The following is a 24,751-nucleotide window of genomic DNA, read 5'->3' as shown; positions in this document are numbered from 1 at the left end:
AATTCTGTAACATGTAATTAATTCACTTTATTTAAATAGTAGTTTGCATGTTAGAATGAACTTTCTGATGTAGACAAACATCATGTTTCCAGTAATCGAACATTTGAAATGGAAACTATTTGTATATTTATAATTAAGAATTTGTTAATGAAGAAAGACATATGTACTTGAAATATTTAAGATTGATTTTATTATATCCACAACACCCACCTGTAGGAATGCCTTGTGCATCACACCTTTACAATTTCTATTGAAAGTGAACTACTTTTAGCCTATTTAAAATCCAATGTATTAAATATTGTATTGACAGAATCTGGAGTGTCAGTGAAGAAGCATCTGGATCCTTGACTTCTTTTTTCGGAACCTGCTCAGCTGATCTTAATAGTCAGATGGTGATTCAATAATGGACCTGAACGGATCCACACCGTTTAGTAATTGGTTGCACTGTACGACAAGTTTGAGTCATGTGCGTGGTTCTACTTTTCACATTTGTTACATCCAAAACCAATAATGTCATGTCCTTCATTAGTGAGGTTATATAGGTCTCATGACTCCAGGTCTTTGGTTTATACAGAGGGATTATTTCAAATACCTTAAATAAATAATTGTGCAATAATAATAAATGCAATAATATTTTTTAAAGGAATTTTGAATGTCTCCCTATTTCTGTCATTTTAACCTCTATTTTAATTTCAAATTAGATTATTAAATTATGCCAGTAATTCTAAATAAATACTGGCACATGTTATTGTAATAAATGTGCTATATCAAATTCATATTTTGTTTTTCACTGTGTGACCGTCTTTAAATTGATAAACACTCATTCCAATGGATAGATAAACACAAGCAGTACTTACACTAAGAAATAAAAGATGATAAAAGTTATCTTTACAGGAGCTGAATGTGCATTTTTTTTCACAATTATCTCAAGGTCATTTCCATGCTACTGAAAATGATACAATGTTCAGGATGTATAAATAAACATTTGTAGCCTGAGAAAAGCACAGTTGAGTGTCCTTCTCATCAGGACTCTACAAACAGTTTAAAGGATCACGAGATGTGAGTGGAGCAACTGAATTACAGTGTGTTATTGAAAGCAAAACGCTGTGAATAAGTTATGCAATTTGTCTGTCTCCAGCTGTCACTTTCTACTCTCTGATGATATGTAATAAGGAGAGGGAAAGGTAACATGACATAAAGATATGCCCATAAGTCCTTCACAGGTGCACAGTTGAGGCTTCTTCAAAAGTTGTTTATGTCAGGAGAAATGCCTGCAGTGGCACAACACTAAAATCATGACAGAGAAGTTGGTGGGAACATTGTCACAATTAAATCTGTGCTCTGTCAAGAAAAACACTGTCGCATGGATCCACCTATCCTCAAATACAGTAATGGATGCATGTATGATGTATAATGCTGTGTAAGTGAATTGTAAATGTGTTAAAGTCTGTTAAAGTCCACTAACACACGTCTCATGATTTCTTATAGCAGAGCAGTAGAGGCAGCACCTCATGATTTTGTGTTGGACTTTGACCAAAACAGATGAGTGGAAAGAGAGATGTACCCTGAGTGAGTGACAATACCTGTGCTCACTAATCTGCAGAGACCCACCTACCATGTGTGGACCCCTTCTTTATCAGTGTTTGAGTTCAAAGGGCATATAAAGGAAGTGTCAATACAACAAAAATAGATACTGTTTGCCTTAAAGTTAAAAATTACACATGGACAGTACTATTTTTGGTTTGACTAAAGAAACATAGAATTGGAATATTTTCGAATGTAGAGTTACATTTCAAGATTCTTTTATATACTGAGCAACAAAATTACTCAGTTTTTGTCTGGGAGTGACAGAACAAAAAGATGCGAATTGGCTGACAGAAATACAGCCAAAGTTGACTGAACCCTGCATTCAAGATCTAGGTCAAGTAGACTGAATTCATGTTTCATTAACAGGAAATGCTCACTAAATTAGTCCAACCATTCATCCATTATTTAACCTGTTTTACGTGGCCTATCCCAGCTGTAATTGGACAAAGAGCGGTTCTACTACTGGCTACTACGCAATTTCCCCATTTTGGGACTAATAAAGGTTTCTTAATCTTACTAAATAGCACTAACTAAACTTTTCTTAATTATTAATCTGCCAAATTAAAGCTCGCGTCAAACACCATTGTATTTTTTTCCCACAAAAAAGATACCAGAGAGAGCAACTAGAAAATAGATCAGACCTATGGATGGAGGAGACACAAAACGCTGGAGTATTCCCATCTAACAGAACCACAGGACTGAAAAAACACAGGTCTTCCTAGCGGTCAGCTGAAAGAACTTTGTGGCTATATGTCGAGGTTTTAGAAAGGGACTGGTGTCTGAGGACAGCCCCTCTCTCTGACATGCTCACTCACTGGAAGATGCTGCCAAAGCAGTAAATGCCTTTGGTTTTAAGCAAAGTTGCCTACATGATTTTGCTATTGAAGATTTTCAGTTGGCTTGGTGGTGCAGTGGTCAGCAATCTTGCTTCACCTTCCTTTCTGGAATGATAATGTTTGTCTCTGTACAGCTGTGTGTGTTTCTGTGCCCCTTTGTCCCTGTGTATGGATAGATTGGATATTATGGATGTGATGGATATTAGATTTTTAAAGAATAATTAAATTGAAAAAATGAGACAATCTTTGTCAGATATTTAATTTTCAACTGTTGTCCATTAGCCAGACATTACTCTAGCAAATACATAGAATAACAACATAACAAGGTATCTTCAGAAGTGGGCATACTGAACACTTAAATTCACCCTCATACTTGTATTATATATATGTTTACTGCTGTTGTGTTTATGTAGTCATGTTAAGAATTTCGTTTGCATTTATAGATGTTATTGAGATCACCTTTGGAGCAGCAGCAGCATCACTAAAAAGCTGCTTCTTAATGCAAACATCAGGGTTGAATTAATGTTGCCACCTAGCGGTTTTGTTAGGACACAACTGCAACAGATGTTTTTTTTGTCCTCCGCTGGAGTTTAATACTAGTTCTCCCGTAGACATCTTGCCCACAACTGACAATAAGAAAATAAGAGAAACTGAAACTTTTAGGCCCAGTGATAAAAAAGACAGCACTGTTTTTGTTGTTGATGTTGCGTTGAATTGCAAAGAGACCGCATTATAAACGAGCCTCGTAAGTGGCATTTGTGTCCTTATTTGTGTCATTATTCCCTATAAACACACTGCACACAAGTCACTAAAATACTAAACCGAACGCTGTTTTCTTTTCAACTGCTTGGCTTTAAGGTTATGTTATGTTCTTGCGCAAATCCGATGATAAACTGAGTTATAAGACAAAAGTACCTAAAAACGCACTCGATCATTAGTTTTGAATGCAGCTTTCTATCCAAATTAGCATAAGATGCTCACTAAATGTCTCATTAATTCCTTCTAAGCAAGAATACACGTTGCATTTCCCACTCTGACAACTGATTAAGAGGTGTAGTGTGTTGTTGTTCCATTATTACTACTGACTGTGAAGGCAGCATTGTGTCACATGACCAGTACACAGCTGAGGGAAGCCGAGGTAGGCTTGCCCGTTGCTAGTCTGTTAGCCGCGTTAGCAGTATCTAGTAATCCTGTCAGGAATAGCCATTTCCTCTCGCCTTTTCAAACCAAACATACGAGGAAGACAGACTGTCAGCCATGGAGAGGGTGCAGCTCACATGGTTGCCATTTGTATCGCTTCGTATCGCCAGCTTTTGTTTAGATGTCAATGTCATAGTTTGTAGCTAGAGCTGTCCAGTTAGCTCAGCTAGCTAGTGTCTGGCCAACGGAGGGCCAAGGCCAAGGCCAGCGAGGAAATATAGGCCGTTGGGTGAGTATACCTACGCTAACGTTTGTGTCTTACCGTTATTAAAAGATCTTGTGTGTTAGTATCATGTGTCAGCTTGTTGTCAGCTCATGCTAACGTAGTTTACCTGGGGCTTTTGTGTCCAGATAATTTTGACTTTGTCGTTACTGTATCAGCCATGTACATATCGGCATAATTAGCTCTGGATTTGTATCTGTTAATCATGCTAAAAGGCAACGATATATAGATTGACACCGCTCCAGCTGTCTGATCCTGTCCGCCCGAGCTGTTCTTCTCCTGACAAGTAATATGATTAATAATACGATGCAGCCCTGATAAATAACGTTACACTTTAATACAGCAATAGCAGCTAGATCGGTGCCTGCTTTGTAAAGTGTCACACTCTTGCACACATCAGTGTTTTTATAGTGCTTCCTCAGATAAAGATTGCGTTGTTGACAGTATCAGTCTGGGGAACATATTGCAGTGACAGGTGGGGGCACACAGTTTGTTCCGGTTAGCTGATCACCTGAACCCCACCCCCAGTGTCCCCAAGGTCTACCTGAAGAGCAAACGCTTTTCACTGCAGTGTGGTGCATACTGTGCCAACACAGTATGTTGAAAGTGGATTCTTTTTATTCACCTAAATCTATTCATTACTTAAATTGACTAAAACACACTGCCTGGTATACTTTTACCTCCATCCTAGATGTCTTATGAGAAATTTTAAGTTTAACATTTACTTAATTAATCCTTGTATGGAAATTAGGTTGTAGTAGCAGCATATATCAAAAGAAGTGACATTTTAAACATTTCCCTGCAATGTAAGGGTGTAGATGTATAACTTAAGACATGAATATTCATCCTACTCTGCATAGAAGGAGCATTTGAGAAATGACTAGTGGCCAGTTACTTTAAAATGATAAAATCTGTCGTTGCAGGAACAGAAGTGCCACTGCTTTGCATGCTCACCGATACATGTTCCCAAGTTAGCATCAAATGACATAATACATTTTCCCTATATAAACACAACATTCCTGTGGCAATTCTTTCTCACGGGGAGTAGGCTTGTGCAAAAATCGTATCGTGTGCAATTAATCGTCAGAAAAACTGTCACTGATCAATATTTGCCAATATTACGGCGATTAGTGGCTCGTCATGATGACGCATTTTTGTGTGCGACGTACTCTCACCGTCACCCTCAAGCGCGTACATGTGAGCCCACAATAACAATAATGGCGGAAGGCAGTGGTATTCAGTTAAATGATGCAGAGCAGCACGTTCTTAATACAGGTTCAACGTCTGTCACCATAAGCCGGAGTACGAAGAAAGCCGAAGAAAGCGCAACGAGGCCACAACGCCGGCTACAGCTGTAGTCTATAGTGCCGCGCATGCGTACGCGACATGCAATAGGTGTGAAGCGTGGAGCGTTGGTTGTTGCCATAGTAACCGAATTTTTTCTGTATCGAAAGAATGAACTCCTGGAGAAGCTGCCTTCCGATCTTTATTTAGGGACTCCACAGCAAGGTAGGAAAACATTACAACAGCGAGGTCTCCTCCAGCATATATTGGAAAGAATTCCACTCAGCCGAGAATCCGCGATACGTTTAGTCAGTGTGCTCCTTACGACCAAACTAAGCACCGGAAGAACGTAATGCAAGTTGATTTGCACAGACATACATTTAAATGTGTTTTTTTAATTGTCCCGTTTGTTTGTTTTTTCTGCTGCTGTTCTACAGTATGAGTGAAAACATGCACTAGTGTGTGACATATTTCAGTCGCAGGTTAATTTGCACACATTTTTTACCTTGAAATAATCACTGATGTGACTTTTTTCTGGACTTATTTGTCCTGTTTAATTTTAATGTTGATTTGCACTGCTTTGTGACCTTAAGATAAGAACATTTGAAGGACAAAGTTACTTTTTGCTTCATTATTATTTTGAAGCAGTTTGTGCATTGTGCATCTGTTATCAATAAATATTTCAAACATAGTTGGTTGGTGCCTAATCGCTACTTACCAGCTTAACCTGTTAGAATGAAGGAGTTAACTTGACTGATGATTTGTCAGTATCATTTTAGAACAATGTGGCAATTTAAAGTCAAAAACATGTAAGTGCAATTGTCATCAATTAATCATCAAATTAATCGTTATCGGCTAAATGCCACAATTAATCGTGATTACTTTTTTTGCCAATATCGCCCAACCCTAAAGGAATTGTCTCGACGAGACGAGACGAGACAAGACTAGACTTTATTAATCCCGAAGGAAATTCTTGTGCCGGAGGGTATCATGTTACAAGTGACATTAAATGCAGTTAAGTACAGAGTATAACAGTATAAGTGTCACTAAAATCCAAATCAGAGTACAGTACGCTGTATGAGCACAATATATGATGCATTGATACAAATATAGACCAGTGGAGGGAATGACAGTGATGCATGACATGATCATCTACAGTCTGTGTTTATTTCCAGCATAATGTACTTTTTCCACAGCTGTTTTGACCACAGAAGCTGGAAATCAGTTGCTTTACCTTACTAACAATCGGTCAGCCTTTCTGGTGTCTGTGTGTGTGTTTTCATGTGAAGTCCTGCTGTGTTTTACATACTTTATTCTGTTTTGAGTAATCAGATTAAGGTTTTGTCCTGGCCTCAGGAAACTTGGATATGAAGTACTCTGGTTTATTGTAGCATATTATTGCATGTAGACTGCTCATCCAGTCACTCTTCTATAATTAAAGTTACTCATGCTTTGTCTCCTGTTCAGCATACACAAAGGCATTTGCTCTGTAGGTGGACGGAGGAGGAGAGGAGAACACGTCAGGTTCTTTTGGATTACAATTTGAAGTCGCTTCCACCATCATCTTCATCGCTGTCACCCTCAGCGAGCCATGTCTTCATCGGGGTGCTGCCACCTACCTGGCTCCCTTTGTGATTATTGTGGGAATGCTGAATTCGATGCCTCTAAGGATTCAGAGGAGTCTGACTCTACCACGCAGGCCCAGTACATTGCCAAGGTTACGGCTAAGGATGGCCGCCCACTCTCCACTGTTGTCAAAGCCGTGAGTTTGCAGAGGTAAGACTGATCAGCTCACATGTTGGTCCAATGGATGTACTGCAAGTAGAGAGAACTTGACTAATTGTCACCATTTTTTCTTGTGTGCAGTGATGTTAGTATGTGTAGGATTTGTCATGAGGGAGCTGGAGGGGAGACGCTGCTTTCACCCTGCGACTGCGCTGGTACTCTGGGTAAAGTGCATAAGAGCTGCTTGGAGAAGTGGCTGTCATCCTCCAACACCAGCTACTGTGAACTTTGTCACACAGAGTTTACTATTGAACGGCGACCACAACCACTCACACAGGTCAGAGGCCTAATATGTTTCCTGTCTTTTTTGTATTGTGTTATAAGAGGTGGAGCAGTGAGCAGTAGAAATCTCTCTAAAGCAGTAGAGATTATTTTTGTTTCTTTGGCCTTATGCTATTATTGTAAGTACTTCGATAGAGTCTAAGATTAATTTTAAGCCACAGGGAGTGTGTGCCAATAAGCAGCGTCTTCATCATGCACAATAATTTTGGTCTCTCATCTTGCATAAACATCTTTTACTCATTCAACTCTTTTCAGTAGTATTATAATAATTAATTAATTGGGGTTGCTTGCACCTTTTTACAAGTTCTCTCTGCAGATTTTGTTGTAACCAATCATGTAAATTTATCATCAGCAAAGGTCGGTACAACAGACTATTAGCACCATGTGACTTATTGACTTTGCTCTTGTACTCAGTGGCTGAAGGATCCCGGCCCTCGCAGTGAGAAGCGCACGCTGCTTTGCGACATGGCTTGCTTCCTTCTCATCACGCCCCTGGCAGCTATCTCTGGGTGGCTGTGTCTGAGGGGAGCCCAGGACCACCTGCAGCTGCAGAGTAAAATTGAGGCCGTTGGCCTTATTGCCCTCACCATTGCTCTCTTTACCATCTACATCCTCTGGACACTGGTAACTAAAGCATTATGCTGTTCACTTATAAGAAATGTGTTTAAGATACTGGCACAGAGTTGTTTATTTCTCTGTCTTAGCTTTTGCCCATACGTTTATCCATGTAGGTTGCCTACATGCATACATTTATCCACAGATTTATTTGTCTCTTGATTATGTCGACATTGTAGTACTGGGGTGGAGATGTGCAACTTGTGATTCTCTGGCACAAAGCAATCTTTTGTTCCATTGCTGGCCAGAAAGTGCATGCCTGGACATACACGCATAGCTGATGAAAAATGCTGAGAATAAGTTGGAGTAGTTTAATTGGGCTGCCTTTCTTTACATTGTGTTGTTAAATGAATCTAAAAACATCTTAGAAACATAATCATTTACCTCTATCCCTGAAGGCTGGTAGGAATGCATGAAAACTGCCTAAACACATGAAGGTTTCATTTATTTTTAATATATATTATATTGATCCCTGTGGCCTGTTAAAGTTGTGGTGCAATTTGATTTCAATTTTTCTGTTACTCTGTAAGGAGAAGGGCATGATTCAGTTTCCATAGAGATGTAGGACTAGGAAAAATAAGCCCACAACTGTGTAATTTGGCCCTTCTTTTCACCGGTTTTGAGTACCTGTCATGCAAGAATTACACAACTGTGTCTTGTATATCTTTGTGTCAGTTTCATTGACACCTGTGTTTTTCCTCCACTCTTGTCACCTCTTGTCTTCCTCCTCTCGCTTTCCATTCATTCATTCTCAGGTGTCTTTTCGGTATCACTGTCAGTTATACTCGGAGTGGAGGAGGACCAATCAGAAAGTGCGCTTGCTCATGCCCGACATGAAAGGGGCGCACACTACCCAACGTTCTGTGCCGACCAAGTCGACCAAGAAAATGACTGATGAGACCATCGTATGAGTGCTAAGCGGTGCAGAGAGGAATATTTAAAACAAAGCCCACTGAAGCACTCTCTAAAAACAAAATTAATCATATTAATAAACTTTTGCACTTCATATGGACCATTCTGAGGGAAGAGGTACTTTTTCCTTCCGCTTTCTTTTATTGAAGCACTTGATGTAAACTACATTGGTATTGGCCGACCACAAAACAGTGGTTTTGGGGAAGAACTCATTCCTGGAGTCATAGCTGATGAAAACAGAGTTGTCGTCAGACAGCCGGTGCTGGGGTGTGAATAACTGGACACATGGATAATGGACTAACCAGCCCAACCTTATGTCAGTGTCAGTGTCAGTGACAGTGACGCAAACCTATGAATTACTAAGACACAAGCTAATGTAGCAGGATATAACTGATTCAGCATGCTACTACAGTATAATATAAAACATACTCACTACCTGTAACTCCCTCATGCCCCTTCACAATGTATTTAGCTGTTTTTGAACAATGGGTCAACAATAGCCCTGTGGAGGATAATGATCTGAAATCAAGATTGACAAAGTCTATCTGTGAATACTCTGTTTCTTTTTTGTTTTTGACAAGTAGAGGGCGACAGTCGCTCATACTAATGTCCTTGTCTATAATCTGACCCCTTTTTAGTTTTCCAGTTTTAAGCTTTTTCATTGCTGTTTGAAGAGAGAAGATCGGTTCTCTGTTTAGGCAGCAGCCAAGGCATCATGTATTTATCACACTTGTCAAAGAGCCAGTGAAGATTGTAGTATATGGGATAACACTAACTCCAACTGTTGCAGAGCAGTATAGTATTGAAGGTGTGGAAAAGTGTTTACATTCTAATTGGACGATGTTCTACTGTCATAAAAGTGCATTAGCGAACAGCCCTGCCCCACTTGTAAATGCACCATTCATTAACTGAGCTGCCTAGCAACGAACAGTAGTAATATCCTACACACACACACACACACACACATGAAATGCAGTTTTTAATAGAGGAGATACCGGTGTTGGAAATTGTTACGAGTACAGTTGTTTGACCTGTACAGAAACACAGTGTGTCAGAGCAGGCTGGTTAAGATGCAAAAAGAAAAATAAATGTGTTTTTCAGATGTCAATCAATGTATGCAGCACATGCTAAACAAAGTATTTTGTGTTATTGTAGTCTTCCTGCTGCATCCCCTGGAAAGTTGGGTTATTGTGCAATAAAAACATGAGGGACTCCTGGAGTTGATGTGAAATGCAGTTTGCTCGGTGGCTTTAGAACTTTAAGGTTCTAGTAATCCGCTTTGGAACTACATCAAATATCTAATGATTAATTGGTGAGATTTTATGATCCTTTTCCTGAGTATTCATAACTTTTGATATTATTTTTCCGCCAGGGTCCCTGCTCAGTCATAGATTACAACTGCAATATCACCAAAGGTCTGTTACTCATGCCTGTGTTTAAATTACAGTCTCCACAGTAGTTTGCACTACATTTATTTTGCAGCACTAATTCTGTTATTTTACATAACATTATTTACATGAAACATAACATCACACATTGATAAAGATTAAAACTGTGGTTTCCCACCTGTTTGACTTGTCTAGCTGCAGTGTCTAGTTGTTATTGTTCCACCAAAGAATGTTCTCCTCTTTAAAGTTCCCAGATGGTCTCATTTAAATAACAGTTTGAAGCCTAAGAGGAAGAATTGACCTATATTTCACAAAACAAAAGATTTTCTGAAGAATGAGAACACATTTGTCGAGCACAAATGAGCTGTTTCTTCTTTTCTGACAGATAATTTGTAGCTCAGTCTTTTAGGTCGTCATTCTGTTGTGAAAAACAAGAGCACGGCAGCTTAATATTGTAAAATTTAATATAATGTATGTGAGCAGACAAGCTATCAAAATCAAAAAAAAGAAACATATTTTACACAAAATGAAATAAGCGTCAGCAGCGCCACAACCACTTTTTTGAGATGATGACTGAACAGGGAGAAGCCCAAAAACAGGACTGCTGATAACAACTGAAACAGGCAGGTTTTTAAAAACCAGACCTCCAACATGTGCCGACAACCAGGGGGGGATATTTAGGCTAACTAGGTCTCAGGCAAGGCTGTTCTGCTATGCTGTCGTGATTAACTGTGGTAGCTGCTTACCATCAGTCCTGTTTTTGCACTAGAATGTAGCAGACTGTACCTGGGTCACATTACAATTTGAAATCAATTCTTTCAGGGATTGATCGTTAGTGGCATAATGGGACTAAATCCACTCGTCTAAAAAAGTGAAGATTCAGACAACAATACACCCCCGGGCAGATAAAAACCTTATCAACACTGTGGATTTCAATTAATAATTGACCCAGGTGAGGAGGGGACAGTTGCCGTGGGTTACAGGTTCTGACAGCACTGCAGTTTGCTCCCCCTCTGGCCATCCGTGGTCGGTGGCACGCTGATGTCCACCACATTGTTTCCTGGAGACTCGTCATGGGCAGACCGCTCAGCAATCTGCTTCTGTGATACAATGCGGTATATTTCTGAACAAAAATGGAAACAAATCAAGAAGTTTTCACTTAGAATTGTGAAAGTCGGATGCAGAAAATGAAACAACCTAGCTAGTGTGCAGTGGTACTTATATACTGTACATCCCCCTCACATGGCACAGCACTAAATCACACCCTCACTAGTTAAAATATGGCTACAATATTGTGTAGGTCAATGCTGCTGTCACTACACTACATTACACTACATGTAAAACAAACAGTAAGAGGAAGCTAAAAACAAGGGTTATGTTACCTGTAAAGGTCATGATTAACTGTGTTAATATCAGCCAAGACCAGACCAGTCAGGTTTTTGTGTCATGCTAAATTTTAGCTGACCTTTACCTAAACATGTTTGTTGTTAGCTCTGACATCCTCACACCTCCCCTGATAAACAACATACTGTACCTGTAAGAATGTTCTTGAAGGCTTCTTCAACATTTGTAGAGTCCAAAGCTGAAGTTTCTATGAATGACAGATTGTTTTTCTCTGTGGGGGCAGAAAGAAAACATTGATTTAGATCTCAAAAAAATTAGAACAAATTGCAAAAATGATCTTTGTGTATTTATTATATAGTAGAACATGTACATTAAAGGCCAAGTTATTATGCATTAAAGGGCAGTGTGTTTGATTAGGATAAATCTTCGGTAAAATCAAATATCTTATTCAGAATTACTGTCTATTATGTGTATTGCCTGTAACTATGAATTGATGTAGATCTTCCATGTTTCTAGAGTAGCCTAGAATGGACAAACCAAACACTGACTCAAGTTCTACACTGTGTCAGGCCATCACAGGTCCTCCTACACGCCACCACAAAATGCCACTAATTGTTGTACACACTGGACCTTTAAATGGAGGATAATATCTACAGATGTTCCATTACCTGCAAAGGCCCGGGCTTCATCCGTGGGCACGGCCCTGAGGTGGCGCAGGTCGCTCTTGTTGCCAACCAGCATAATGACGATGTTGTTGTCAGCATGGTCCCTCAGCTCCTTCAGCCAGCGCTCCACATTCTCATAAGTCAGGTGTTTGGCTATGTCATACACTAAGAGCGCGCCCACGGCTCCTCTGTAGTATCTGTGACAGCAAAAGAGACACATTTTCATGAGTTCAATCTCTGGGAGTCTGCAGGTCTATAGAGAGACTGTTGTTCCAGTTATGAGATGTCACATTTTCAAATCACTGTCTACACTCACTGCTTGTCATGAAAATGCAGCAAGTCCACCTGCTGGGATAAATGTGGGTGGCAGATCCTCATCAGCGACTGAATTTATCACATGTTGTTTTCAGAGTTACTTTTGTGCATTCTTATTTATTTGTGTATTTATTTACAGTTTATGAGATGCACTTGTGTGCACAGGGTCTCTTACTCATCATGATTTAAACATGCTGCTTCCCCTGCAGTTTCAGTGCTGCTAACTAAACAGAAGTTCCTCTCTTCCTCTTTAACTGTTGTAGAAAGCACCCAACAATCTGCCTCATTATGAACCATCACTGAAGTATTTCCCCACACCGAGGAGTGTTAGGTGACATGCAGATGTATCCGCGCATCACAGAGGGGGCGGGCAGACTCACGCTGAGGTGATGGCTCTGTACCGCTCCTGTCCCGCTGTGTCCCAGATCTGAGCCTTTATCGTCTTGCCATCCACCTGAATGCTGCGAGTGGCGAACTCCACCCCGATTGTGCTTTTGCTCTCGAGGTTGAACTCATTTCGTGTGAACCGAGAGAGCAGGTTGCTCTTCCCAACACCTGAGTCTCCAATTAACACAACTGTGGAGAGAAAGAGGCGAAGAGAAGGTGTCTATACAGTATGTGTGGGGATGCTCATGTTTTATGTGTTATTATGCATTTACTAGAATCCTTAATATGCTGAACATTTTAAAGCATCTTATTCCTTGACCACGTTTCAAGCACAACATGTAGAGTTGAGAAACCCTTGAGACTATCCATGACTGTGTGTCATTTGGCCATTTTGAGTTCTTACTAAGTCATGTTATGCTGCTAAAGTTGAATTTCAGATGAAAATATTGTACTTTTTACTTCACTTACATATCTGATGTTTACTTTTATGATGCAGACTTTTTACAACAAACTCATTGTTACATTTTGAACCAGTGGTTCCTAACCTTATTTTATGACATCTTACAAACAGCAGTGTGTTAACAGCAGCAAAAAGAAAGAAAGCTTTTTTCTTCTCACATCAATAATCTAATGACCTCTCTGGTTATCAGCTGTTCCTGAAGCAGTTCAGACTGGCTCCACAACATGCTGTTTAACACTGACGCCTCATATCTAATATAAAGAATATTTGAATAACATTGCTTTGATCAGGACTTTCATTTGAAATTGTGCCATTTTTACACTGCTGTGCTGATACTTATACCTATTGTGTATACATCTGGCCTGAAGAGATTCATCTGACTGATCACTGCCAGGATTAACTGCATTATTATCAGATCCTGGTGCTCTCCTGTAGTTTAACAGCACATGGAGGAGGGAAGTGATTGAGGCTGAGCTGGTGTCAGGACCGGGCTGAGGTGGAGCCTTTTTGTTTTCCTTCTTCCTCGACAAAAGGAAATACTAGAGCCCAACTTTGTCCCTGTCGACATCGCGCTGGTCCGGGCTGCAGGAAGCTGATAACAGGCTTCATCAAAACCTGAATCGACAGTTTCAGGCCGCCTTGCCCTTCCTGTTTCGGGCCGGGTACACAGACGATGGCTCGGGCAATGAGAGACAGAGACAGAGAGAGAGGGAGGGAGGGAGGGAGAGAGAGAGAGCCCTCGCCTCCGGCAGATGCCCTATTCATCCCACAGAGGATACTTTGTTACGTCTAAATGGCCTTTTTGGCTTAAACAGGCCCGGGATGTTAATGTGCCACAGGAGCTGATATCACGATCAAAGGAAGCCATTCTGGATCCAAGTAAAGATAAACACGGACCTGGCTCTGGTATCTCAGCCGAGCTATCAGGCCTATTGATAATCAGACCAAAATGCATAACGATGGTGCAGCCGTGTCAATAAGCCGAGGAGCATCCTCATCAGGCATGAATCGTATTGATCAGGTAGAAGCTAATAGGCCTTTCATCAGGCTCATGAGGAGGAATGAGAGGAAAACATCAAATGTCAGCTCCTGTCTGATATAATCCTCCTTCACGAGTTATGAAAGTTTAATCAAAAGCCTGAGCGCGGACAGGGTGTTGCATCCTTTACCTATAAATATCGCTGCAGGCGCTGCACTCTTACAATGACAGCATTATGTTGTAATAACGACTATCATCCGGGCAGTTTAACGGTCTCCTTAAAAACAGACGCACATCTGCTCAGCAAAAATGACACAATCAGAGATTTACAGGCATCTATGAAGCATAGCTCTGTCGGTGTGAGCCTGTGTAAAGGGGAATGCAGTCATCTTTTTTTTCTTTCTTTCTTTTCTTTTTTTTTTTTTGTTTTACCTTTGAACAAGAAATCGTATTCATCGTCTCGGTTCCCCATTCTAGACGAGGCCGCTCCAAAGCTTGTCTCCGGAAGAGGATATGTGAAAAGTATGGGTGTGAATTGTCGCTATATGCCAGGAAATATGGTAAAGCTTTGAGCCCAGACTCTGCGCCAGTGTTGGCTGTCAAGGCGAGCTGCCCGCAGAAAGGGAGAGCTCTCAACTCTGCAGAGGGAGGGGAGGAGTCCCTGCACCGCGCATGCCTTTCACAAGGGGGCGCCCTTTATCGGCATGCCAGCAGATACCTGCCCATTCATATGGGGCCCATAGAGTCAGGCACACGGCCGAATTTTAATATAGTCAGTTTTTGATTTGTTTTTGTCATTGTGTCATTCTGTGTCTTTTTCTTGTGTCTGCCCTGCTTTATGTCTACTAACCACAATAGCCTATAACACCAATTTGTATGATGAAATAAAATAGCATAAAATCATAACGGCTAAAGGAGTAAGTGGAAAAAATAGTGGACAAATGATAAACAGGATTATAGTTTGTAATGTTCTAATTCCCTTTTAAAAACCTATTTTCTTTTAGACCGTGTGTGTCATTATGAAAGCACAACTTTGATGGTTTTAGGGTGGGTTGTCCCTTTAATGTCGTCCTGACAGATGGTCACGCCCCCTTCTTACAATCTGTCTTCCTATTGGTCGAACGGAACGTCAGGGGCTGCAGCAAGGACGCACGTGCTCCTCCGCGCATTTCAAGATCAAGATGGCAGCCTCCGTGTGTCGGTGCTACGAGGTGAGCCCTCATTCATGTCCTTTATTTCAGCTCCTCACGCTGCTGCATATCATTTGGTGGACTTAGCGAACCTACACGGCTTTGTTATTAATGTCTTTACATGTCGTCTTGTTTGAGCGTAATTCTCTGTGTTGTTTTTGGTTCATATAGTGCGTGAGATGTCCGTTTGAAAAGGCCTTGTTGCATCAGATACACGGCAGATATTTTCAGTAATACTGGACAAATATTAGCGTTTAAAAACCCACACGTTGTACTTTGTGGATTTGTAGGTGTGTGCGCAGGACCAACTTGTATTTGGCATAAATATAAGAATTTGGAAGCTTGCGTTAGGCCAGCTGTTGAAGCATTGTTTCAGTGATTGGTTATTAGCAAACTTGACAGCTAAATGCTATAGCAGTACCATGCAGTGTTACATCAGGTTCAGTGACCAGGGACTTCAGCTGGCTTTGTCAGCAAAAACGATTTTATGATACCTTATCATATGGTGTACTCAGCCTGGGGTTAGCAAACACCGTGCCTCCTATATTTTGAATGTTTAGAAAAGGTCACGTATTAAACAGGTTATGAAATAGTCCAACAGTGTCTAGAAGTGTAATAAGGTGAGGTGCTGGAGATCTACAGTCAGAGCTGTGCCACCACCTAACAATTTTATGGCTTTCTCACATGTAAGGAAAGTGGGGGAGAGCCCATCAGAATATAGTATGTGATGAAGATCAGCAATCGATGTAACACTGGCATGCACTAACCACTCACCAGTTATACTCATCATCAAGATGCAGTGTGATCACATACGGCTTTAGGTGGGGGTGTGTGCTAATCTACCACAAATACCTAGATGTTATTTGTATTTTTATCCTAGATAAAAAGGATCATTTCATAGGACAGAATGAATCATTTATTAGTTTGATGAGTGCAAAATTGATGTGCTGTGGTTGTTACAGGCACTGCCCTCAATAACCAGGAGCAAAGCAGCAAATGGAAAAAATATCACCACACTACACACCAGCCAGCAGAAAAAGAGCTTTTGAATTTGTGCACTTTGCTGTTAAGACAGCTGTTACAAAGGTGTTGCAACATTAATTGTGGCTGACATGAGCTTTTTATCCATTGCAGCTGATTGGCAAAAATGGCCTGGCTCTCTGCTCCCGCTCTCTGGTCTCCTCTGCATGGAGAGGAGATGCTTACAGGTTACACCGGACCCCAGCTGCAGCTATACAGGTATTCACAGACTTTCCCCATTTACATTCAAGTGACTCAGTGTTGTTTGTATCAGTTAAGTGATAAATAGTTTTCTTTCATCTTAGGAGGATGGAAATCAGTTTCTCTGCTTTGCTCTATTTTTAATGTCTCTCTGTCTCATTAGGTGCGATATGCTTCAGAGCGTAAAGGTTTCCTGGGAGGGTTTGTTGATAATCTCCGTCAGGAGTTCAGTAAGAATCAGGAGATGAAGGAAAACATCAAGAAGTTCAGAGAGGAGGCTAAGAAACTTGAGGAATCTGATGCCCTCCAGCAGGCCCGCAGGAAATATGTGAGAGCAGCCACCAAAAATTACATTATAATGATTATGATTTTAAGACTTTAGCCTCTGAACAGTGGATATGTCTTTTCCTTTTAGAAATCTATAGAAGCAGAGACAGTGAAGACATCAGAGGTCTTTAAGAAGGCTTTGGACTCTCTGTCAGAGACTGTCAACAAGGTAATGTGTTGAAGTAAGAATTTATTCATGAGTCAAGATACAGATTTTAATTTTGTCATTTCGTGTACGGTAAGTAGATTTTCCTCAGGCCACAGAGTCAGATATATCACAAAAATCCCTTAAATGGAGAAAAAGCTAGGTCAATGTCTAAATGAATCATATCATTAAATTCATATTAGCTGTGGCTTTTTTTTTGCTGAAGGGACTGGAAGAGGTGAGCCGTACTGACATTGGTAAGAAGATCAAGGAGGGTGTGGAGGAAGCAGCCAAGACAGCCATACACTCTGCGGAGAATGTGTCTAAAGGAGGCGAAAAACTAGGCCGAACCAGTGCATTTAAAGCCATCTCACAGGTCAGAAAGGAAAACACCATATCAAATCTTTTCTGAGATTTCATTCCCAAGTGTTGGCATCTTAGGAAGAATATTTTCTGTTTTTTTTTCTGTTATCATCACAATTTAGTGCTTGTTCATCAAAATGTTTGATCCACTTATTTTTTTCTTCTCTTTGTGGAATGCTTCTCTTATAATTCTGATTTGCTTTATATCATCAAAGGCAACAAGCTGAGCTGACAAGATTTTTAAGTTTTATCAGCATTAACATGGACATTTAGGCAAATGTGTCTCTAATGTGAATCGGCTTCTTCTCTGCAGAGTGTGGAAACCATGAAGAAGGAGATCGAAGTTGACGATGCTGGCCCTTACAAGGCTCCATCTCAGCTGAGGAAGAGGAGTGACTTCTCTTCTAAAGGAGCAGATGGCGACACTAGAGTGTTTGAGGCCAATGAGTAAGTGTCTCTTTACTGCCACTGCAGTTATCAATACTTGGATGTAATATATCTTGTACCTAACATGAGCCTTGTGCATCTATCTCATGACATCATCTTTACATTAATACAGGGAGGCTATGGGTGTCGTTCTCCACAAGGATTCAAAGTGGTTCCAGCAGTGGAAGGACTTCAAGGACAATAATGTTGTCTTTAACAGTAAGAAATTCCTGGATTAATTATCCTAAATATTCTTGATTTAATCTCATTTACAGCAAAAGACCATCTATAGTGTATGTAACATATGTAATTCCATGTAACAGCAGCAGGTGGCAGCAGCAGCCTTACTTGAATTAAATTCATACTGTGTGTGCAGATCTCATGATTTTGAACAGATTTAGGATTTATCAGTTTATCTTAACCTCAGTGTTCCCTTTTTCTTTCAGGATTCTTTGAGATGAAGATGAAATACGATGAAAGTGACAATGTCGTAATCAGAGCATCCAGAGCTGTAACTGATAGAGTCACTGGCTTTCTAGGTAATAGTTGCTAAAGACTTTTCTGAGTTATTAGTTATTAGAATTTAAACAATGCTAGCGGAAACAAAATGTGAACTTTTAAACTCGTCACATTCTTGTTGCTGCTGTTGACGTTGTGGGTGTTTCCAGGTGGACTTTTCTCAAAGACGGAAATGTCAGAGGTGCTGACAGAGATCGTGAAGGCTGACCCCAACTTTGACAAAGATTCTTTTCTCAAACAGTGTAGGAAAGATATCATCCCCAACATACTGGAGGTAAACGGATTCTCACATTGACTTTACTGTTTGTGTCTCCATTTTTAAAGCTTAAAACATGATTCAAATCCTTGATTGCTGGAAACACGCAGAGCAATGTGCTGTACCCTTGAGAGCAAAGAAATACGGTTCCATTTTAAATCATGTCAGAGCTTGGCAGTCAGTGGGCTGCCACAGTTTAATGTAAAAGTCTTCTAATTGCAGTGAATGTGCTTTGATGGAATGAAAATCTGTTGCGATGTAGACTAATAGAAAATACTGTTTATATTTGTTTTAGTGGTACAGTGTTGCTGACAAAACTGAACTGATAACTGTGTCCATATTCTGCAGGCCATGATCCGTGGAGAGCTAGATGTGTTAAAGGACTGGTGCTATGAAGCTGTAAGTTAAACACCACCTCCTCAACTGTTGTGTTTAGATGATTGTTGTGGATTTGACTTTATTATTTGGACTTTGCTTCAAGGCCTGTTCAAGGAAAGAAAACTATTATTTCTACAAGTCCTTTTTTACTGTCATACAGTACCAGTAATTTTACATTTGCTTGTCTTCAGACGTACAGTCAGCTGGCTCACCCCATCCAGCAGGCCAAAGCTCTGGGGCTCCTCTTCCAGTCTCAAATCCTCGACATTGACAACATCGATGTAAGTGGTTTCATTTATGTACAATAAATATCAAAATTGCAGTAGCGATAACTCATTGTTTTCTTCTCTTTTGTTTGTTCATTATATTCCTGGGTTTTAGCTTGCGATGGGTAAGATGATGGACCAAGGCCCAGTGCTGATAATCACCTTCCAGGCTCAGGTTGTCATGGTGATCCGCAGCCCCAAAGGAGACATTGTGGAGGGAGATCCGGTCAGTCAACTCGTAATTACTGCACCAGAATCTAATAGATGCTGTCAGTACTAGGAAGTGAACAACAGAAATGAAAACGTTGGTCTATAAAGCATTTGAAGATCAGAGGTTTTATTCAGCAATATTTATAACAATGTTAAATAATATAAACATAGGACGTAATGAGTTGTGATTGTCACTTTTTGGCTCTCTGACCCCCTGCTTTTGTCCTCTTGCCACAGGAGAAAGTGCTGAGGATGATGTATGTTTGGGCATTATGTCGAGACCAGGAGGAGCTGAACCCCAGCGCAGCCTGGAGGCTCCTGGACATCTCAGCCTCCAGCACCGAGCAAGTCCTCTGAGAGGAAGGAGAGGAGGAGCAGGAGGAGCAAAAGTGCAGGTGGAAAGGTTCATCTGGGACACATCTGGAAGAATGGAAAAATACAAAGATGTACCGGTATCTGGTATGCCTGCTCATCCTATGGACATTAACTTAAGAGAAAGCTGCTGGGGCAGAGACTGTATTTGCAAATGCTCCCATTTTCCATCATTACCCAGAGGGTTTACGTGCAGATGTACATATTTGACCTCCCTCTGACAAAATATACTCACCTATGGAGATGAATGGAATGGTACATTAACCGAAACCTGTGCGTCAGGTACAATACAGTAAGTGTGTCAAGTCTCTCACATTTTCAGCCATTGCCCAAAGCCTGTATTTTGTCATCTGGTGGTCCAGTTCATCTTTGCCAGCTTTGTGGATAGATTCCCAGTCATCTGTTGATGATTTACTGTTTTGAAGCCTCATCAAGAGTTACAGTCTTTTAATAGAAATGTAGACAATAGCCTGTAGGCCACAAAAAAACAGACACAATGTTTGCCTCTTTACCATCAGCTGTGTATTTGAGACACTGCTGGCTCTACTGAACAAGCAACAAGCTGAGTATGACGGCATGAGAGCACCTCTGAGTCAAAGCACACGTCCCCCACGCCCGTTTTGTTTAAGGATTCAGAGGTGGAATCGGTGGAGTCATTTCTTATCTGATACACTGCAAATCCACTTCCTAGCAATGAAACTTTTTTTTAAGAAATAGGAGGAACTCAAAAAATTACTTCATCCATTTTTGATCACTGTTTACTGTCATTGCCACGAACTGCAGTCACACCTAAACACACCTACCGGAAGCTGCTGATTGCTTCACACTTCTGTGTTTCTGTCACAAGTACATAATTTAAAGTTTTGCAGGAGAGGCTGTTATGAATCTAATGATAGTCTGCAGCCACACAAGCTAAATACAACCACCATAGATGTATAGGTATTAATAGATAAGTAGTGGTGAAATCATTAGGCTTTCAGTGTCTTAAGAGTCAATACATCCAAAAGACATTTTAACATAGCCTACTTGAGCACTGACAGAAATTCAGCTGTGATGTTGAAGTGCAATGTACTGCACCATGTAAACTCAGAGAAGCTACAGTAAGTGTACAGTATTTTGAAATGGACCATGCATGTTCTTTGAAGCAGTGCGTTGTGCTCCCAGTCAGAATCAGTATTGTACCTATGATTAATATTAATATAAGCTTGTTATTATACATGTATCACATGTCAGCCTTCGTGGGACCACATTAAGGCAGCTTCATCATTTCAGGATCACTTTGCACATTTTCCTGGTGTTTGACTTATTGAACTGGTTTACGTTTATGTGTGCAGCTCATCAAGGGGGAAGTGGTGAGGAACATGAATGAATGAGCGTTTTACTGTACTGACTGTTATTGACATTTTTCTGTGTGAACATGCACTTGTGCCAGTGAAGACTGAATACATTATGATTGTACTGTAAGGCGGTTTCATTATTCTACAAAGTAATCCATATTTGTGCAGAGAAATCGGATGTCAGGTTTGCTGGTAACCTCCAAATTATCTTTCTTTTTAACCTGTTCACACCATGCCACCTCTTTTCTTGGGTGTGTGCTCATGATATAAAATGCTATAAAACCGAACAGTCAGGGCAAAGCTCAAAATAAATTGTGCACTTTCAATTATTAAATTGAAATAGGTGAGATCGTTTTATCAGTAGCCGTTAGATATTTATGTTTTAGGTCATTTTGGGCCCTAAACAATAATTATTATTATTGTAAAATGACATTTTTCAGCATAACTTATTTGATTATATCTTATTACAATAAAATGATTCCTGCCAATAGCACAAACCTGTTCTACGTGTGACATTTTAGCTTTACAGCTTACAGGGCCTTGAGTATAACTTCATAGCTGATGTTGCATACTGATAGTCTTTGTTAGATTACAAAGTGACAACTAATCCAGCTCTGTTTCATGTCTGACCTGAAATATGAGTTGTTTGTTGCCCCATTTCCCCATGATTCCCATGATCTCTGTGCTTAGTGTGCGTTATACATGTGTCCAATTGTGTGCCACACAATTCCACCATCCATTATTTTTACTTTGAGTTAACCAAAGAATTCAAGAGTTGGAATCAGCCTGCAGAATAAACAGTGCTGTATTATGATCAGCTTCGTCCAAGCTTTCTTTAGAGTCGGCAGCTCTGAATTCATGTGTGTGCCTGTGCTCCACAAAGAGAAAATTATACTGCATGCAGTGTGTGCGTGTTTTGTTTTCTCATTTCAAAGCTGACATGCTTTGATAGATGTCCCTGGATCTGGCCATTGACACTGCTTGATAAACCTATGGATTTGGTAGTATAGGGATGATAGATCAGGCTTTAAATAACATGTGCCCATAGAATTCACACACAGTGACAATATATAGGAGAACTCATCCCACAGCTGTCTGTAGTGATAAATGACTGTGGACGGCCTTATAGTAACTAACCACTTTCAGTCCTATAAAGTCTACTCTTGTCTCTCTCAACTGTGGCTGCAGCTGAGAGTGGACACATTTTAAGTGTAGATTTCTGCAGCCTCTTCTCTTATGGGCAGTGAAAGTTAACAATAAAGCACTTTAAATCAGGATATTGGGAGCATCCTACTGGAAATACTCCCCTGAGCACTGAGCACCCTTATTGTGCCTACTTGAATGGAGAGAGTAGTGCTTTCTGTCCTTAATATGTTGTGTTCTTTATGCCACACTGCCATAAATACACCATGCTGTGCTCTAGTCTACATAATAAAAAGACCATCAAATGTCATGATTATGTAAGAAGATTTTATTTATTATTTTAAGTGTCATAAGACTTTACCTTTGTAGTAGGTTTGTTGGAAAGAACTTTTGCTTAATGAGCTAGAAACGCAGTTTGCTTTCCTAATACTTAAAACAATATTAAGTTTGTTTAGATTACAGTAAGGTGTGCACAACCAGCCAGACTCACCTGCTGTCATGGGTCCTACTGATCTGCATCAGTGACCTCCTCTTCCTGAACCACAGCTTGATCTCCCGCTGATCCATCTACATCAATACTATAATAGCAATGGAAACACTGAATTTCATAACCTTACAGGCTGCAGACTTTTATCAATTATGGCCACAGTGGGTGGCCTGCTGAAGCACTGCTCACTGTGATTAGATTACGAACCCCTTCAGGGCAGTCTTACAATCCACTGACTATTAATTAAATCTACAGAGAGATCCCATGGGGCCACAGGGAGGGGAGATATGTGTATGGACTGCAATCTGCTGTGGTGTTTGTAGAGGTTTAATTGTGTCAATTAATTATTTCTCACAGTGAGTATCTGGAACTGAGCCACAGGTACAATCATGTAAGTATGCCTGTTTGGCTCAACACCTTAATCATGTAATTTCTTATGGTTCAGTGAACTTGTGTAATGAAGTCATCAAGTCATCCATCAAAAAAGTCATGTGTTCATGAGTTAATAGATGTGGTCTATGATGTCTCCCAAACAAACCACTGTATGACACAGACAAAGTGTAACTCTTCAAAGCTGGATCACCAAAAGGTCTGACTAGAGGTGTTAATGGGTTCATTTAAACTAATAAAAATATTTAAAAAAAATATGTAAATGTGTTATGTGCATATTTATATGGATGGACCATATGGTTCTACCTTTATCTTAAATCTATTAAACTAATTTAAACTATTAAATAAGTGAGCACGTTTTACTTCAGTACATATATTTAAATAAAATTCTTATTTCAGCATCTTTCCTCAAAGTTCTCAGAAAACAGGGTGTGTAAGCAGAAATATGTTTTTCCTTACACTCACCTGTTAACTTTTGTTTCTGTAGCATCAGTGTAAGGAAGTTGCAGAACGATTATTTTGAGGTGTAAACAGCAGTAAACGTGATGGAAAGTTATTGTGCATATTGGCTACAAGGACAGACCTGCCCGCGCAGATCTATTACATAATATAAAAGCCACACACGGCTCTGGGCGCTTTACTCATCCGGACGAAAAGATTATGTGTGCGGTCCATGCTGGGACTGCCATAAGTGGGCAGGGGTGGAGGTGGGGCGGCTCCCTCCAAGTCACAGGACTTATTTAAAGCCCCTGACGGAGACAGAGGAGGTGCTGCGGGACGTAGCAGACCCGGAGCTCCGTGCGCAGGGTGCGGGACCTCGGAGCTGTCCGCGGTGCTGAACACACATCATCGTTTCAGATTACACCTCCTCACCTTTGACTCCAAAGTAAGTTTTAATCTGATTTTATGTACTTCAGTCATTAGCGTGATGTGACAGTGGTGGCTGTGAACTTTTGTATGTGGTGGAAGTTGTAGTGCTGCTGTGTGTGTGTGTGTGTGTCAGGGCGTGCATGGCTAAAGGGGAACTTAATGAAGATGGCAGGCTGTGGTGTTGTGTAACTTCATGCCACACATATAATGAGCAATGTTGGTTCAGTTATCTGTGTGAAACATCAGCAATACTTTAAAATGATTTAATTAACTTATTATCAATTATATTTCTAATTCAATCTGCTGCACAGGGTGGTGATTTTTAGAGGGAGATCAGCCTTCACAGTATTAAAGTGTAACAGCATCAGAGGATAAACATAGAATAAAAGCTGTTAAACTCACTGCATGAAGTTTATCTGATAGATGATATTAGAAAAATCAAAATAACTTTTAAAAGAGGAATACTTTTTACTGATTTCAATCATTATCATATGCTGAATACTTGTTTTAAATTAAAAATAAAGCTTTAAGCTGTGGCTAACAGGACTGAGTGGACATAGTGGAGGCAACATGTGCACTCACGTGTTCT

General features: G+C 40.3%; 3 protein-coding genes across 3 annotated transcripts; 2 read left to right on the top strand and 1 right to left on the bottom strand.

Moving 5' to 3' along the window:
• Positions 1-3,544: 3,544 nt before the first annotated feature.
• On the top strand, positions 3,545-8,824 carry LOC114449250 (E3 ubiquitin-protein ligase MARCH2-like). Its single transcript, XM_028426742.1, has 5 exons — positions 3,545-3,852; positions 6,598-6,906; positions 6,997-7,192; positions 7,612-7,821; positions 8,568-8,824. The coding sequence occupies exons 2-5, from the start codon at positions 6,722-6,724 to the stop codon at positions 8,721-8,723; spliced, it is 747 nt and encodes a 248-aa protein (XP_028282543.1). The 5' UTR covers positions 3,545-3,852; positions 6,598-6,721; the 3' UTR covers positions 8,724-8,824.
• Positions 8,825-10,558: 1,734 nt separating this feature from the next.
• On the bottom strand, positions 10,559-14,900 carry LOC114449251 (ras-related protein Rab-11B-like). The gene is made up of 5 exons (XM_028426743.1): positions 14,695-14,900; positions 12,817-13,012; positions 12,125-12,318; positions 11,647-11,727; positions 10,559-11,235 (listed from the first exon to the last, which is right to left on the bottom strand). Exons 1-5 carry the CDS (start codon positions 14,732-14,734, stop codon positions 11,090-11,092), a joined length of 657 nt encoding a protein of 218 aa, XP_028282544.1. The 5' UTR covers positions 14,735-14,900; the 3' UTR covers positions 10,559-11,089.
• A 493-nt stretch (positions 14,901-15,393) lies between these two features.
• Positions 15,394-23,194, top strand: LOC114449249 (mitochondrial import inner membrane translocase subunit TIM44-like). Its single transcript, XM_028426741.1, has 13 exons — positions 15,394-15,473; positions 16,587-16,691; positions 16,837-17,001; positions 17,089-17,169; positions 17,372-17,521; positions 17,822-17,955; positions 18,068-18,153; positions 18,381-18,473; positions 18,603-18,727; positions 19,058-19,108; positions 19,279-19,368; positions 19,469-19,579; positions 19,801-23,194. Exons 1-13 carry the CDS (start codon positions 15,444-15,446, stop codon positions 19,918-19,920), a joined length of 1,341 nt encoding a protein of 446 aa, XP_028282542.1. The 5' UTR covers positions 15,394-15,443; the 3' UTR covers positions 19,921-23,194.
• Positions 23,195-24,751: the final 1,557 nt, after the last annotated feature.

This window comes from Parambassis ranga, chromosome 17, assembly GCF_900634625.1.
Source record: "Parambassis ranga chromosome 17, fParRan2.1, whole genome shotgun sequence".
NCBI lineage: Eukaryota > Metazoa > Chordata > Actinopteri > Ambassidae > Parambassis > Parambassis ranga.
The sequence above is the reverse complement of the archived record's forward strand: the minus strand, read 5'-3'. Positions and strand labels throughout refer to the sequence as shown.

Coding starts and splice junctions, on each gene's coding strand:
- LOC114449250 (XM_028426742.1), top strand. CDS start 6,722: ATGTCTTCATCGGGGTGCTGCCACCTACCTGGCTCCCTTTGTGATTAT. Junction 6,907..6,996: donor AAAGCCGTGAGTTTGCAGAG/GTAAGACTGATC, acceptor TCTTGTGTGCAG/TGATGTTAGTATGTGTAGGA. Junction 7,822..8,567: donor TCTACATCCTCTGGACACTG/GTAACTAAAGCA, acceptor ATTCATTCTCAG/GTGTCTTTTCGGTATCACTG.
- LOC114449251 (XM_028426743.1), bottom strand. CDS start 14,734: ATGGGGAACCGAGACGATGAATACGATTTCTTGTTCAAAG. Junction 13,013..14,694: donor ATACGATTTCTTGTTCAAAG/GTAAAACAAAAA, acceptor TTCTCTCCACAG/TTGTGTTAATTGGAGACTCA. Junction 11,236..11,646: donor CTTCAAGAACATTCTTACAG/GTACAGTATGTT, acceptor ATTTTTGTTCAG/AAATATACCGCATTGTATCA.
- LOC114449249 (XM_028426741.1), top strand. CDS start 15,444: ATGGCAGCCTCCGTGTGTCGGTGCTACGAG. Junction 17,170..17,371: donor TGTCAGAGACTGTCAACAAG/GTAATGTGTTGA, acceptor TTTTTGCTGAAG/GGACTGGAAGAGGTGAGCCG. Junction 18,154..18,380: donor CAATAATGTTGTCTTTAACA/GTAAGAAATTCC, acceptor TTTTTCTTTCAG/GATTCTTTGAGATGAAGATG.